The sequence below is a fragment of the Macaca fascicularis genome, chromosome X (genome assembly GCF_037993035.2).
Source record: "Macaca fascicularis isolate 582-1 chromosome X, T2T-MFA8v1.1".
NCBI lineage: Eukaryota > Metazoa > Chordata > Mammalia > Primates > Cercopithecidae > Macaca > Macaca fascicularis.
The window spans coordinates 84,342,299-84,359,355 of NC_088395.1; the positions used below are offsets into that span (position 1 = coordinate 84,342,299).

General features: G+C 42.6%; 1 protein-coding gene across 6 annotated transcripts in view; it reads right to left on the minus strand.

Moving 5' to 3' along the window:
- The window catches only part of MAGT1 (magnesium transporter 1), a 60,854-nt gene that overhangs the window by 37,254 nt on the left and 6,543 nt on the right, over positions 1–17,057 (minus strand). For 4 of the 6 annotated variants that reach the window (XR_012430364.1, XR_010584352.1, XM_065538440.1 and 1 more), the window contains exons 2-3: positions 9,908–10,077; positions 5,225–5,342 (exon numbers count right to left, since the gene is read on the minus strand). Coding sequence is in view for 4 of the 6 variants with exons in the window: in XM_065538440.1 (XP_065394512.1) it covers positions 5,225–5,342; positions 9,908–10,077 (288 nt within the window). In the remaining 2 variants the exon portion in view is untranslated. Of the gene's footprint in view, positions 1–5,224; positions 5,343–6,147; positions 6,287–9,907; positions 10,078–17,057 lie in introns of those variants that run through there. The other 2 variants (XM_074030197.1, XM_065538441.2) reach the window with 2 other exon arrangements.

Below are 17,057 nucleotides of genomic sequence, written 5' to 3' on the forward strand. Positions count from 1 at the left end.
ACAAGGGCCCTAACTGACTTGGTCCTGGACAATCTTCTCAAGGATATTTGTATATCTTTGGAAGATAGTTGAAACAGTCTTTGCAAAATTATGACTGAGACAGGGAAAGAGATCTAACTTAACTGACTCCAACTTGGTTCTAACCTCCAGGCTGTCCTTGCTCATTCCTGGTCATAGGCTGAACTAACTTTAGGAGAAATTTATAGTTTACAGTTTAAACAAAGACGGTGACAGTCCTTTCCCAAAGCAGACCTCCTTCTTGCCTGAGAACTAGATTGCCTTTGTAGCACTAACATTAGCCACAAGATGAAAAATTATGGTTTAGGAGTCATGCAGCTAGAGGCTACAAGATTCTGACCCTCCCTAGATCAGCGCTTGAGATATTTTGCAGACCCTGCACTTGATGGATCAGCTGACATCACCCAGATCAATAAACTGGCTCATCTGATCTTGTGGCCCCCTCCCAGGAACTGACTCAGCACAATAAGACAGCTTTAACTCCCTATGATTTAATCTCTGAGCAATCAGCACTCCTGGCTCACTGGCTTCCCCCCACCCACTAAGCTATCCTTAAAAACCCTGCTCCCCGAATGCTCGGGGAGATTGATTTGAGTAATCATAAAACTCCGGTCCCCCGCAAAGCTGCCTGTGCATGAATTACTTTCTCTATTGCAATTCCTCTGTCTTGATGAATTGGCTCTGTCTAGGCAGCAGCAAAGTGAACCCCTTGGGCGGTTACACAGTCTCCCTCCATAGCAAAGGGGAGGCACACTTACTATCCATTACAGAAAATGTGGGTTCCCAGAGCTTGGTATTCCTCTCCCATAATGCAGCCCACTGGCCCTCTTTGTTGTTGTTTTTTTAAGAGTTGAGGTCTGGCTCTGCTGCTCAGGCTAGAGTGCAGAGGCACAATCACAGCTCACTGCAGCCTCAAATTCCTGATCTCAAGCAATCCTCCTGACCCAGCCTTCCGAGTAGCTGACCACTGGCCCTCTTTGGATCGCCCTATGGGAAATGGGGCTTGGGGAACCTATGACGTTTTGGCTACTTGTTGTGAGTAGTAAAGTCCTTTAACTTGAGCCAGGCATGGTGGCACAAGCCTGTAATCCCAGCTACTCAGGAGGTTAAGGTGGGAGGATTACTTGAGCCCAGGAGTTCAAGACTAGCCTGGGCAACATAGCAAGACCCAATCTCAAAAACAAACAGCAGAAAGTCCTTTGCTGGACTCTGACTCAGGAGTGTCATATTTTCTGCCAGCATCCATGAAACTGTGGCAGGCTAAGTTGTTAGCTTGCAAGTAGGGTAAGAACTTAGACCCTTCCCAGTTTTTGAACCCTGAAGTAAAAAGGAAACTTAATTTTGTTTAAACTAGGGTTTCCCAAATTTATTTTTTTCCAAGATTTCTTATTAATACCACGTAGAAAAAACTCTAGGAAATGTTATAGCAGGCAATATGGAGAGAGCGCTAAATGGAAGGTAAGTAGACCAGTTAAAAGGCTACCGCATTAGCTTGAATGAGAGATGAATGTGGGCCTTGGAAAGTCAAGGGGGTATGGCTATGACACATGTTGTACAAGAAAATGAAGATGACAAAGAAGTGTCATTGGCTGGGTGCAGTGGCTCACGCCTGTAATCCCAGCACTTTGGGAGGCCGAGGCAGGCAGATCACGAGGTCAAGAGATCGAGACCATCCTGGCTAACACGGTGAAACCCCATCTCTACTAAAAAAAAATACAAAAAATTAGCCGGGCTTGATGGTGGGCGCCTGCAGTCCCAGCTACTCAGGAGGCTGAGGCAGGAGAATGGTGTGAACCCAGGAGGCGGAGCTTGCAGTGAGCGGAGATCGAGTCACTGAACTCCAGCCTGGGCGACAGAGTAAGACTCCATCTCAAAAACAAAAAAAAGAAGTGTCATTAATGATACAGAACATAAGATGAAGTTTGGGTGAAAGTGGAAGAGAAAGGAGTCTAATTTGGGACATAATAAATTTTTAGATTGGGAAGTCATTCATGTGAAGATGTATAGCAAGGCGTTATATCCAGCTTTTTCCTTTTATATTTTATACAATTGAGTAAAATGTGTTCAAATACATGAATTAGACACATTTATAAACAAAGACAAAATTGAATCTGTCCTTAAGTATTTATATGCAAGGGGAAAGAACTAGTAGAGAGGCTGAAGTTAAAAATAGGCCAGGGACGGTGGCTCACGCCTGTAATCCCAGCACTTTGGGAAGCCAAGGTGGGTGGATCACCTGAGGTCAGGAGTTCGAGACCAGCCTGGCCAACATGGCGAAATCCCATCTGTACTCAAAATACAAAAAATGGCCGGGAGCGGCGGCTCACGCCTGTAATCCCAGCACTTTAGGAGGCAGAGGTGGGTGGATCACGAGGTCAGGAGATCGAGACCATTCTGGCTAACACGGTGAAACCCCATCTCTACTAAAAATACAAAAAGTTAGCCGGGCGTGGTGGCGGGCGCCTGTAGTCCCAGCTACTCAGGAGGCTGAGGCAGGAGAATGGCGTGAACCTGGGAGGCGGAGCTTGCAGTGAGCCGAGATTGTGCCACTGCACTCCAGCCTGGGTGACAGAGTGAGACTCCGTCTCAGAAAAAAAAAAAAAAAATTAGCAAGGCGTGGTGGCGGGCACCTGTAATTCCAGCTATTCAGGAGGCTGAGGCAGAAGAATCACCTGAATCCAGGAGGCAGAGGTTGCAGTGAGCTGAGATCGAGCCACTAAACTCTAGTCTGGGCAACAGAGTGCAACTCCATCTCAAAAAAACTAAAACTAAAAAGAAAAATAAAAAAACTTGGCCGGGCACGGTGGCTCAAGCCTGTAATCCCAGGACTTTGGGAGGCCGAGGCGGGCGGATCACAAGGTCAGGAGATCAAGACCACAGTGAAACCCCGTCTCTACTAAAAATACAAAAAAAAAAATTAGCCGGGCGCGGTGGCGGGCGCCTGTAGTCCCAGCTACTCAGGAGGCTGAGGCAGGAGAATGGCGGGAACCCGGGAGGCGGAGCTTGCAGTGAGCCGAGATCGCGCCACTGCACTCCAGCCTGGGCAACAGCGTGATCCGTCTCAAAAAAACAAAAAAACAAAAAAACAAAAAAAAACAAAAAACTAGCCAGGCGTGGTGGCAAGCACCTGTAATCCCAGCTACTTGGGAGGCTGAGGCAGGAAAATTGCTTGAACCCAAAAAGGCAGAGGCTGCCAGTGAGCCGAGATTGTGCCATTGCACTTCAGCCTGGGCAACAAAGCAAGACTCTGTCTCAAAAACAAAAAATAGTTGTGAGGGGTCATGATTGACAGAGCAGGTGGGTATGTGATCCAGGGCCCAGGAAACAGGTTCAGTTTCAAACAAGAAAAGATCTACTTTTCTACTAAGACTAGAGGTAAGGGGACAAAAAAATCAACTCATGATGGACCAGAAACTTAAATCTAAGACCTGAAACCACAAAAATTCTAGAAGATAACATTGTAAAAACTCTTTTTTTTGAGACTGAGTCTCACTCTATTGCCCAGGCTGGCTATCTCGGCTCACTGTAACCTCCACCTCCTGGGTTCAAGCGATTCTCATGCCTCAGCATCCCGAGTAGCTGGGATTACGGGCACCCGCCACCACACCCGGCTAATTTTTGTATTTTAGTAGAGACGGGGTTTCACCATGTTGGCCAGGCTTGTATTGAACTCCTGACCTCGAGTGATCCGACCACCTCAGCCTCCCAAAGCACTGGGATTACAGGTGTGACCCACCACGCCCAGCTGAAAAACTCTTCTAGACATTCGCTTAGGCAAAGAATTCATGGCTAAGACCCCAAAAGCAAATGCAGCAAAAACAAAAATGAATAAATGGGACCTAATTAAACTAAAAAGCTTCTGCACAGCAAAAGGAATAATCTGCAGAGTAAACCAACAACCCACAGAGTGGGAGAAAATATTTGCAAACTGTGCATCTGACAAAGGACTAATATCCAGAATCTACAAAGGACTCAAATCAGCAAGAGGAAAACATACAATCCCATCAAAAAATGGGTAAAGGACAAAAATAGACATTTCTCAAAAGAAGATATACAAATGGCCAACATCTTATCAGGGAAATGCAAATCAAAAGTGAAATACTACTTTACACCTGCAAGAATGGCCATAATTAAAGTCAAAAAACAATAGATGTTGGCGTGGATGTAGTGAAAAGGGAATACTTTTAACACTGTTGGTGGGAATGTAAACTAGTACAACCACTATGGAAAACAGTATAGAAATTCCTTAAAGAACTCAAAGTAGAACTACTATTTCACCCAGCAATCCCACTACTGGATATCTACCCAAAGGAAAAAAAGTCATTATATGAAAAAGACACATACACACGCATATTTATAGCAGCACAATTCACAATTGCAAAGATATGGAACCAACCTAAGTGTCCATCAACCAATGAGTGGATAAAGAAAATGTGGTATACATAAATCATGGAATACTACTCAGTCATAAGAAGGAATGAAATAATGTATTTTGCAGCAACTTGGATGGAGCAGGAGGTCATTATTCTAAGTGAAGTAACTTAGGAATGGAAAACCAAGTATCGTTATATTCTCACTTATGAGTAGGAACTAAACTATGAGGATGCAAAGGCATAAGATTGATATAATGGACATTGGGAACTTTGTGGGGAAAGAGTCAGAGAGGGATGAAGGATTAAAGACTACATATTTGGGTACACTGTACACTGCTCGGGGGATGGGTGTGCCAAAATCTCAGAAATCACCACTAAAGAACTTATCCATGTAACCAAAAACCACCTGTTGCCCCAAAACTATTGAAATAAAAATAAAAATTTTTAAAAAGAGGTAAGGGGATAAAGATATCTATAGTATAGATAGCTATACTAAAGACTTCAATATTACATAATGGTGGGACTCGTGCTGTGATTTAAAAAATTCCTTAATACATTATATACTTAAAATGGTTAAAGTGATAAAGTTTGTTTTATATATTTTACTACAATAAAAATATATGTTATCTAAATACTACCCAATTTCCATATTCTAGTAGGTTAGCATTGATAACTACATTTTATGGTTAGCTCAAGTTTAGCTTTTAGTTTGCTACTCTAGATCTTACATAAGAGCAATCCCATTTAATGTCTTATAGCCACCGAAAAAAATGTATTCCACTTTCACTATATTTTACCTATTTTTACATAGCAGAATAAACCAAAGATCTTACCATTTGAAATACATCAGAGCCTTCATCAAAATCCACCATGGCAAAAAATATCCTGTTGGTGAATGCACTGGAGTATCGCCAGGAGTTTGCCAGGATCTGAAATTCTTCATCAGCTTGCCTGGATGCAATGAGATTTGTGAAGACAACATATAAAACAATTTTTGAAAGCAACCTCGTTTATCACCAGTAAAACAGGTCCAAGCAAGCAACAGCAGTTTTTCCAAAGGGAGAAACAATAAAAAAACACTGACAAGTAGGTCAGACTCTGCTGACAGGGTTAAGACAAACCTTGTTTTGGCATAAGAGAAGCCTTATCCAAAGTTAGGGATTTCATGAGAAGTAGTAATTACCTGACTCCGCCTCATACTTTGTGCCTGTCTCTTATCCCAAAACTCTTTCAACAATCACTGGAAATATATAGCTAATTGTCTCTACAGTAACTTTCAATACCCTAAATTACTTCTAACAGTTCAAAGACAAGACAGAAGTGTATTCCCTAAAGAAAGCAGAAATACAACATTAATCCATTTTTAAAAATCTAAAGTGCAAAAGCTACTCAGTAAATAACACAATCAGATAAATTGTTAGGATGAAAGATAAGAAGAGTCTAGGAATTGAAATTAATTGAAGCCAGCTCACACCTGTAATCCCAGCACTTTGGGAGGCTGAGGTGGGTGGATCACCTGAGTTCAGGAGTTCAAGACAAGCCTGGTCAACATGGCAAAACCCTGTCTCTATTAAAAATACAAAAATTAGGCCAGGCGTGGTGGCTCATGCCTGTAATCCCACCATGTTAGGAGGCCGAGGCGGGCGGATCACAAGGTCAGAAGTTCGAGACCAGCCTGGCCAATATGGTGAAACCCCATCTCTACCAAAAATAAAAAAAATTAACAGAGTATGGCGGTGGGCACCTGTAGTCTCACCTATTCGGGAGGCTGAGGCAGGAGCGTCGCTTGAACCTGGGAGGTGGAGACTGCAGTGAGCCGAGATCACACCACTGCACTCCAGCCTGGGTGGCAGAGCGAGACCCCATCTCAAACGAAATTTAAAAAAAAAAAAAAAAGAAATGATTGAAACCTCAAGTCATCTTTGCATTTTTCCATATCTCCTATATGCTTTTAGTTCTCATGATCTGTCAATTCTTATTTGTGATAAAATTTTCACTCCATACCCTCTTGTCTATTTTTATTGCTATTATCTAAGGTCAGATCTTTGTTATCTAATAGTAGGATATTTAAAAATATTGACTCTGGTTTCTCCTTCTCCAATCCTTCCTTTTTTTTTGAGACGGAGTCTCACTCTGTGGCCCAGGCTGGAGTGCAGTGGCGCCATCTTGGCTAACTGCAACCTCTGCCTCCCAGTCTCAAGCAATTCTCCTGCCTCAGCCTCCTAAGTAGCTGGGATTACAGCATCCACCACCATGCCCAGCTAATTTTTGGATTTTTAGTAGAGACAGGGTTTCACCATGTTGGCCAGGCTGGTCTCGAACTCCTGACCTCAGGTGATCCGCTTGCCTCAGCCTCCCAAAGTGCTGGGATTACAGGTGTGAGTCACCATGCCCAGCCCTCCTCCAATCCTTACACTGCAACATACATCCATATTCCTAAATTACTACTTTCCTGAAACATTTCTCAGAAATCACTGTTGTTTTCTTATTACCTTCAGAATACATTCTTTAACCTCCTTTACTAGTTATTGAAGGTTCTTTATCACATAGCTTCAAACAATACATCTAGTTTTTATCTAGTCTTACTACTAATCAATATCAAACAGTAACCTTTAATCCCAATATTTTATTTACTCCTATCCCTGTACCCTTGTGTACATCATGCTTCTAACCAGAATATCCTGCCCGTATCAACATCTTATCCATTTGTCTAGCCCTAACACAAATCTTATTTCCTCCATTAGGCCAATCCAAATCACTCCTATTAACTTTCTTTCCTGAAATTTTACAGTATTTATTATATGTACAGTTGATCTGGTACTTAATCACAAATTGCCTTATATTGCCATCTAAATTTTCATATGTGTAACTCATTTCCTTAACCGGATGATAAGGGTAGGGTATCTATTTTACAATTCTCATCCCAATAGCACCACAAATACAGTATTATTCATGTTGCTGTTGCTTAATTTTTATTTGTTGAATGAGTGTAGAAAATTTTGAGTTAATATTAAATTTGGTCTTATACAAAGTAAGATGGCAGTAAAAGCTTAGGTTAGTAAGAATTCCATTAATTTGCATTTAAGAGAATTATGAAGGAGTTTGTGTTTGTTCCCTGCTATTTTTGTATACTCTTGATTCCTACTGAGTGAACTGATGGAACTAGAAATAATTCTATATTTCAAGTTTATTCAGTTATTACTTATGATTCCTTTTTCTTCTTTTATTTATTTTTAATTTATATTCAGCATATACTCCACAAAATAGGCACTATGGAACCAAATACCTTGACTATACCCTAGCTCCCAGGAGAAAATCGTTAAAGAAAAGTTATCAAGGCTTGGGGTGGCAGAACACACCATTCTGAAACAAGCTGTCTATTCCTTTGCATGACTCTCAGACTGTCAGAATCTGGAGAACCTCCGAGTTTTTACTAAACCAATTATTCATACAGTAGCTTTGTCATTTTATTTAAAGTTAATTACCAAATCAGATACACTGATCTAAAAATATGAGTAAAAAGACACTAAAAAGCAAAAGGTATTTTATTTTTTAGTATCCACCATTTTGAATTGTTCATGGCGCTTTTATTTAAAAAGAAATAGCAATCTTTGCTCCTAAGATCATCAAGAAACAATAAAATAAAATCAAGAAACCACTGTTTGATGAAAACTTAAGCAAGACTAGTCTCCATCTCCAAGGTTTACAATCACTATAAAACAATTGGGAAATTAGAAACATCCCTAAATCATGGATCTTTGGGATTAAAAAAATAATTAATATACCCACCACCTTACCTATTTATTATTTTTTGGTGATGAGAATATTTAAAATGTTTTTAGCAATTTCAAAATCTACAATACATTAACTATGGTCACCATGCTGCGCAATAGATCACCAGAACTTACTCCTCTCATCTAACTAAAACTTGGTACACTTTCCCCACTGTCCTCTCCCAAGCCTCTGAAAACCACAATTCTACTCTGCTTCTAGGAGTTCAACCTTTTCAGATTTCACATGAGATCCCATGCATCTTTGTTTTTTTGTTGGCTTGTTTTTGAGACAGGGTCTTGGTCTGTCACCCAGGCTGGAGTGCAGTGGGATGATTACAGCTTTCTGCACTTTTGACCTCCCAGGGTCAAGTGATCCTCCCACCTCAGCCTCCAGAGTAGCTGGGACTACAGGCACATCACCACACCCAGCTAATTTTGTTTATTTTTATAGATACAAATTTTCACTATGTTGCCCAGTCTGGTCTCCAATGCCTGGGCCCAGGTGATCCTCCTGCCTCAGCCTCCCAAAGTGCTGAGATTACAGACTGAGCTACCACACCCAGCTGCATCTTTAAAAAAAAAAAAAAAAATTACCAACCGGGTGTGGTGGCTCACGCCTGTAATCCCAGCACTTTGGGAGGCCGAAGTGGGTGGATCATGAGGTCAAAAGATCGAGTCCATCCTGGCCAATGTGGTGAAACCCTGTCTCTACTAAAAATACAAAAATTAGCTTGACATGGTGATGTGCACTTGCAGTCTCAGCTACTCGGGAGGCTGAGGCAGGAGAACTGCTTGAACCCGGGAGGTGGAGATTGAAGTGAGTCAAGATCACGCCACTGCACTCCAGCCTGGGTGACAGAGCAAGACTTTGTTTCCAAAAAAAAAAAAAAAAAAAGAAAAGAAAAGAAAAGAAAAGAAAAGAAAATTACCAGTTTTCTTGAATTCCAAACTTGGATGAAGCCACCATTATTACATTAGTAAGCATCTCAAGTATTGGCATTGGGTAGACCAGTTAAAATTCTGGAGCCTGTTTCTTCCAAAAATGGTAGGATATTTGCTTTACCTACCTTTTGGGATTTTGACAATACAAGAGCATGAAGTTGAAAGCACTTATAAATAATAATAAAATACTACATCAATGTTACTGGCATACAGTCACATAAGTTGATACTATTTTTTTTTTTTTTTTTGAGACAGTCTCGCTGTGTTGCCCAGGCTGGAGTGCAGTGGCGCGACCTTGGCTCACTGCAACCTCTGCCTCCCGGGTTCAAGCGATTATCCTGCCTCGGCCTCCCAAATATCTGGGACTGCAGGCAGGCACCACAATGCCTAGCTAATTTTTGTATTTTTTTTTTTTTTTTTAGTAGAGACGGGGTTTCACCATGTTGGCTGGGCCGGTCTTGAACTCCTGACCTCAGAAGATCCACCTGCCTCGACCTCCCAAAGCGTTGGGATTACAGGCGTGAGCCCCCATGCCCGGCCAAGTTGATACTAATTTATAAGATGACTGATCTTTAAGTTACTTTTATGATGGCTACCACAATTATTTATCCATGCTTCCCCCGCTAATGTGGATAATCAAGAATTGACTATAAAAGAGCAGTAGTATTGCTACCATAGACATCCTGAGTAAGGTATATACATTATTTAACTACCTACTGCACTGATTTGGCTCTTCTGGGATTGAGAAATGGTTAACGTTATATGAGTTATTTAATTTTAAAGTGTAGTTGAAGTTCATACTTGCAAACGACACACTGTCTATGAAGTTGGAGAGCAGTGAACATGACAATAACGGAGTAATTTCTCGGTGGGGCTTTCACAAGGCGACGGAACTTGTCTCCATTCATTCTTATTACAGGTCTTTTGTTAGTCCATTCCATCAGCTGACTAACCTTTTCAGATAACACCATCTAAAAAAGACAAAGTGAGCATGCTATTAATATACTCAACTTGGCATTTAAGTTCTTTTAATTAGGCAACTTACTTAAAACCAATACTAACAAGCTGAGGTATACAGAAAATGTGAGACCTAAAATCAAAATTTGGTAGTTGGGCTGGATAATTATTCTTAAAATACATTATTTCATAATATTTAGTCAGACATTACACTTTTGAAGTAATGAATTATGAATGAATGAATGAACGAATGAATGACACTGTCTCACTCTGTCATCCAGGCTGGAGTGCAGTGGCACAATCAGGGCTCACTGCAGCCTTGACCTCCTGGCCTCAAGGGATCCTCCCAACTCAGCCTCCCAAGTGCTTGGAATACACACATGTTCCACCATGCTCAGCTGATTTTTGTATTTTTTGTAGAGATGGGGCTTCTCCATGTTGCCCAGGCAGGTCTTGAACTCCTGGACTTAAGCAATCTGCCTGCCTCGGCCTCTGACAGTACTGGGATTACAGGCGTGAGCCACCACACCTGGCCTTTATGTATATTTATTTATTTTTGTAGAGACGGGGGTGTCACTATGTTGCTCAGGCTAGTGTTGAGCTCCTGGGCTCACATGATCCTCCCACCTCGGCCTCCCAAGTGTTGGCATTACAGTCATGAGCCACTGCACCCAGCCAGAATTATTATTTACTAATAACATAAGACAAAAATAACAAAACCTTTCATTGGCCAAAAATTCCAAAGAATGTTGAGTTAAACCAATGACCAGTTTTATATACAATTTTACTTCTCTAAAAAAAAAATACAGTGAAAATCTTGAAAACGAAGAGTAACGTGGGAGGAATCACTATTGAATTTTAAGGTTTACTATGTAGCCACAATAATCAGGACAGTGTGATACAGATGAAGGGATAGGATCACAGAACAACAGAACAAATAACCCAGAAATAAAACCATACAAGTGTAGCCAAATGATTTTGCACAAAGGTGCAAAAACAACTCAGTGGAGGAAGAATAGCCTTTTCAACAAATGGTGCAGAAGCAATTGATCATCCATAGCCAAAAATATGAACTTCACACCTTATATAAAAACTAACTCGGCTGGGCATAGTGACTCACGCCTGCAATCCCAGCACTTTGGGAAGCTGAGGCGGGTGGATAACCTGAGGTTGGGAGTTCGAGACCAGCCTGACCAACATGGAGAAACCCCATCTCTACTAAAAATACAAAATTACCCTACCCAGGCGTGGTGGCACATGCCTGTAATCCCAGCTACTTGGGAGGCTGAGGCAGGAGAATTGCTCGAACCTGGGAGGCAGAGGTTGCAGTGAGCTGAGATCATGCCATTGCACTCCAGCCTGGGCAACAAGAGCAAAACTTCATCTCAAAAAAAAAGAAAAAAAAAAAAAAGAAACTAACACAAAATAGATCATATACTTAACTGTAAAACTATAAAACTTTTACGAAAATAAATAGGAGAAAATATTCAGAAGCTAGGGGTGCGCAAAGGGTTCTTAGGCCTGACAACAAAAGCAGGATCCAAAAAAAGAGAAAAAATTATATACTGGACCTCATCAAAATTCAGCCGGGTGTGGTGGCTCATGCCTGTAATCCCAGCACTTTGGAAGGCTGAGGCGGGCGGGTCACTTGAGACTAGGAGTTCGAGACCAGCCTGGCCAACATGGCGAAACCCAGTCTCTACTAAAAATACAAAAATTAGCTGAGCATGGTAGCACATGCCTAAAATGCCAAAATCCCAGCTGCTCAGGAGACTGAGGCATGAGAATCGCTTGAGACCGGGAGGCAGAGGTTGCAAAGTGAGCCAAGATTACACCACTGCACTCCAGCTTGGGTGACACAACAAGACTCTGTCTCAAAAAAAAAAAAAAAAAAAAAAAAAAAAAAAAATTAAAAAATTTTACTCTCTGCGCCGGGCACAGTGGTTCACACCTATAATCTCAGCACTTTGGGAGCCTGAGATGGGTGGATCACTAGAGGTCAGGAGTTCGAGAACAGCCTGGCCAACAGGTGAAATCCCGTCTCTAATAAAAATATAAAAATTAGCCGGGCACGGTGGCAGGCGCCTGTAATCCCAGCTACTCGGGAGGCTGAGACAGGAGAATCGCTTGAACCTGGGAGGCGGAGGTTGTGGTGAGCCAAGATTGCACCACTGCGCTCCAGCCTGGGCAACAGAGTAAGACTCTGTCTCAAAATAAAATAAAACAAAATATACTGACAATATCAAATGCTGCTGAGGACATGGAGAAACCGGATCTCTCATACATCACTGGTGGGAATGTACTGTGGTACAGCCACTTTGGAAAACAGTTTGGTAGTCTTAAAAAATCAAGCAACTGGCTGGGTGCAGTGGCTCACACCAGTAATCCCAGCACTTTGGGAGGCCGAGGCCGGTGGATCGCTTGAGGTCAGGAGTTCAAGACCAGCCTGGCTAGCATGTTGAAACCACATCTCTACTAAAAAAAAAATACAGGTCAGGTGCGGTGGCTCACGCCTGTAATCCCAGCACTTTCGGAGGCTGAGGCGGGAGGATCACAAGGTCAGGAGATCGAGACCATCCTGGCTAACACAGTGAAACCCCGTCCTACTAAAAATACAAAAAATTAGCTGGGCGTGGTGTGGTGGGCGCCTGTAGTCCCGGCTACTTGGGAGGCTGAGGCAGGAGAATGGCATGAACCCGGGAGGCGGAGCTTGCAGTGAGCTGAGATCATGCCACTGCACTCTAGCCTGGGCGACACAGTGAGACTCTGTATCAAAAAAAAAAAAAAAAATTAGCTGGGCATGGTGGCATATGCCTGTAATCCCAGGTACTCAGGAGGCTGAGGCATGACAATCACTTGAATCTGGGAGACGGAGGTTGCAGTGAGCCGAGATCACGTCATTGCATTCCAATCTGGGCGACAAGAGCAAAACCCCATCACAAAAAAAAAAAAAAAATTTAGCCAGGAATGGTGGTGCGCACCTGTAATCTCAGGTACTTGGGAGGCTGAGGCAGAGAACCCAGGAGGTAGAGGTTGCAGTGAGCTGAGATTGCGCCACTGCACTCCAGCCTGGGTGACAGAGTGAGACTCTGTCTCAAAAAAAAAAAAAAAAAAAAAAAAAAAAAAAAAAAAGCCAGGTGCAGTGGCTCATGCTTGTAATCCCAGCACTTTAGGAGGCCAAGGCGGGTGGATCATCTGAGGTCAGGAGTTCGAGACCAGCCTGGCCTACATGATAAAATCCTGTCTCTACTAAAAATACAAAAAATTAGCTGGGTGTGGTGGCGGGCGCCTGTAATCCCAGCTACTCAGGAGGCTGAGGCAGGAGAATCTCTTGAACCTGGGAAAGTGGAGGTTGCAGTGAGCCGAGATCACACCACTGCACTCCAGCCTGGGCAACAAGAGTGAAACTCCATCTCAAAAAAAAAAAAAAAAAAAAACAGGCAACTAAAGATACATTTACCATACAACCCATCAACCACATTATTTGGCATTTGTCCTATAGTAATGAAAATTTATGTCTACACACAAAAAAGAGCTAATTTGTTTGTTCCTTTTTAGCTAATCATCATGAGGCCATGGAAGAAAAGCATGGTTAGTTAACAGGATTTAAGTTTGAAATTAAATGCCATCATATTTATCATTCCCCTCATCTTCACCCTCAATGTTTTCTTTTTCTTTTTTCTTTCTTTTTTTTCTCGAGACAGAGTCTTGCTCTGTTGCCCAGAGTGGAGTGCAGCGGCACCGTCTCACCTCACTGCAACCTAGCCCTCCTGAGTTCAAGCAATTCGCCTGCCTCAGCCTTCCAAGTAGCTGGGATTACAGGCACACACTGCCACGCCTGGCTGATTTTTGAATTCTTTTTTTTTTTTTTTTTTGAGACGGAGTCTCGCTCTGCCGCCCAGGCTGGAGTGCAGTGGCCGGATCTCAGCTCACTGCACGCTCCGCCTCCCGGGTTCACGCCATTCTCCTGCCTCAGCCTCCCGAGTAGTTGGGACTACAGGCGCCCGCCACCGCGCCCGGCTAGTTTTTTGTATTTTTTAGTAGAGACGGGGTTTCACCGTGTTAGCCAGGATGGTCTCGATCTCCTGACATCGTGATCCGCCCGTCTCGGCCTCCCAAAGTGCTGGGATTACAGGCTTGAGCCACCGCGCCCGGCCGATTTTTGAATTCTTAGTAGAGACAGGGTTTCACCAAGTTGGCCAGGCTGGTCTCGAACTCTTGACTTTGTGATCCGTCCGCCTTGGCCTCTCAAAGTGCTGGGATTACAGGTGTGAATCACTGTGCCCAGCCCCACCCTCAATGTTTAATCCTTGCCTTGAGTAGTAAGAAGGCAGGAAGAGCTAACAAAGAAAACAAGAATCTCAATGTAGAGTTAATGCTAATTTATGATTTTGCTCATCTTTATAGAGATGTGTCTAGAAAAAGCTGGGAAATCATGGAGTGGTTCATCATTCAGAAGCATTTGACCAGTTATATTTCCCATTACCTATATTCTAGCACTTACCATTTTAAGACACTTTGACATTTGATTCCTTTTCTAGACTATTAGCTACAATAGAACAGAGACCCACAACTCTTTACCATACAGTAGGCACTCAGTGTGTACTAAATTTCTAATTAATGAAATTTAACTAGGAATTGACTGACTTGCTTACATTAACATGTAAGAAAGAAATGATAATTGTACACATTAAACACTTACATAGAAACAAAACTTTTTTTCACTTTAGAAAGTAACATGGATTCTAAAAATGCATGATTTGCCTGTTTTTTTTTTTTTTTTTCTGAGACAGAGTCTCACTCTGTCATGCCCAGGGTGAAGTGTGGCGGCATGATCTGGGCTCACTGCAACCTCTGACTCCCAGGTTCAAGTGATTCTCGTGCCTCAGCCTCCAAAGTAGCTGGGATTACAGGAACGCACTACCACTCCCGGCTAATTTTTATATTTTTAGTAGGGACGGGGTTTGAACATGTTGGCCAGGCTGGTCTTGAACTCCTGGCCTCAAATGATCCACTCGCCTCGGCCTCCCAAAGCGCTGGGATTACAGGTGTGAGCCACCATGCCCAGCCTGATTTGCCTTTAAACATATCTGAATTCATCTAATACTGACCACAACTTTATGTCACAAGTATATCTCTATGAATGATGGAAAAAGGCTATATAAAAAATAGTTTTGTAGGCTGGGCGTGGTGGCTCACGCCTGTAATCTCAGCACTTTCGGAGGCCAAGGAGGGCGGATCACGAAGTCAGGAGTTCAAGACCAGCCTGGTCAACATGGTGAAACCCCGTCTCTACTAAAAACACAAAAAATAAGCTGGGCGTGATGGTGGGTGCCTATAATCCCAGCTACTCGGGAGGCTGAGGCAGGAGAATTGCTTGAATCCGGGAGGTGGAGGTTGCAGTGAGCCGAAGGTTGCAGTGAGCTGAGATCGCACTACTGCACTCCAGTCTGGGTGACAGAGTGACACTCAGTCTCAAAAAAAAAAAAAAAAAAAAATTAGTTTTGTAGCAGATACGAAAAAATTCTGGTAAGGGCCACAAAATGAATATGCCACACATGGAAAATCGAACACACTCTAAACCCACAGAAAAATATATACACTCTTGAAAGATTGGTTATAACAGGTTAGGTGCAGTGGCTCACGCCTGTAATCCCAGCACTGAAGTGGGTTGATCACTTGACGTCAGGAATTTGAGACCAGCCTGGCTAACATGGCAAAACCTTGTCTCTACTAAAAATATAAAAGTTAGGGTGGCACACGTTTATAGTCCCAGCTACTGGGAGGCTGAGGCACTAGAACCGCTTGAACCCAGGAGGGGGAGGTTGCAGTGAGCAAAGATGGCACCACTGTACTCCAGCCTGGGCGACAAAGTGAGACTCTTTCTCAAAAAAAAAAAAAAAAAAGAAAGAAAGAAAGAAAGACTGGTTATAACAAATAATTAACAAGACTGTGGAACAATGAAACAAGTATTTGGTAAAGGCTGTGGGAGAGAGTGAACCAGGAAGATCGGGAATATTTGATTTAAATTAAGACTGCATAGATCAAATTTTTTCAGTTTTTCCAACAAAATGAATTGCTATTATTTGATACTGTTTTAATGATTATCACAGCACAGACAATATCGGTTCACATTTTAAAATATACAATCTATATTTAGAAGCAATCATTAATTTTGCCATATTTTCGAATTAAACTTGACAGTTACCAGCAAATACAAATATGATTTAGCTATTTTATTCAGGGTGACTACATAATCCGTATGGGGCTGAGAAAAACAAGTGTGAAGCAGTAACAGGTATTTACATAGTTTTACATCCTCCTATCTCTCTCTTTTTTTTTTTTTTTTTTTGAGACGGAGTCTCGCTGTGTCGCCCAGGCTGGAGTGCAGTGGCGTGATCTCGGCTCACTGCAAGCTCCGCCTCCCGGGTTCACGCCATTCTCCTGCCTCAGCCTCCCGAGTAGCTGGGACTACAGGCGCCTGCCACCACATCCGGCTAGTTTTTTGTATTTTTAGTAGAGACGGGGTTTCACCATGTTAGCCAGGATGGTCTCGATCTCCTGACCTCGTGATCCACCCACCTCCGCCTCCCAAAGTGCTGGGATTACAGGTTTGAGCCACCACACCTGGCCCACATCCTCCTATCTCTATTCAACCATATAGATATATAATCATGCCAACAAAAGAAATATATGTACTTTGAATTAGTTATAAATATGTGGAGTTTTCTTACACAAAAATTCTTGAATAAACTTTTTCAAGCAGGTCTACATAAAAAATTTATGGCCAGGCAAGGTGGCTCAAGCCTGTAATCCCAGCACTTTGGGAGGCTAGGGAGTGAGGACTGCTTGAGCCGTGGAGTTCAAGACCAGCCTGGTCAACATAGCGAGACCTAGTTAGTACAAAATATTATAAAATTGGTTGGGTGTGGTGGCATGTGCCTGTAGTCCCAGATACTCAGGAGGCTGAGACAGGAGGATCACTTAAGCCCAG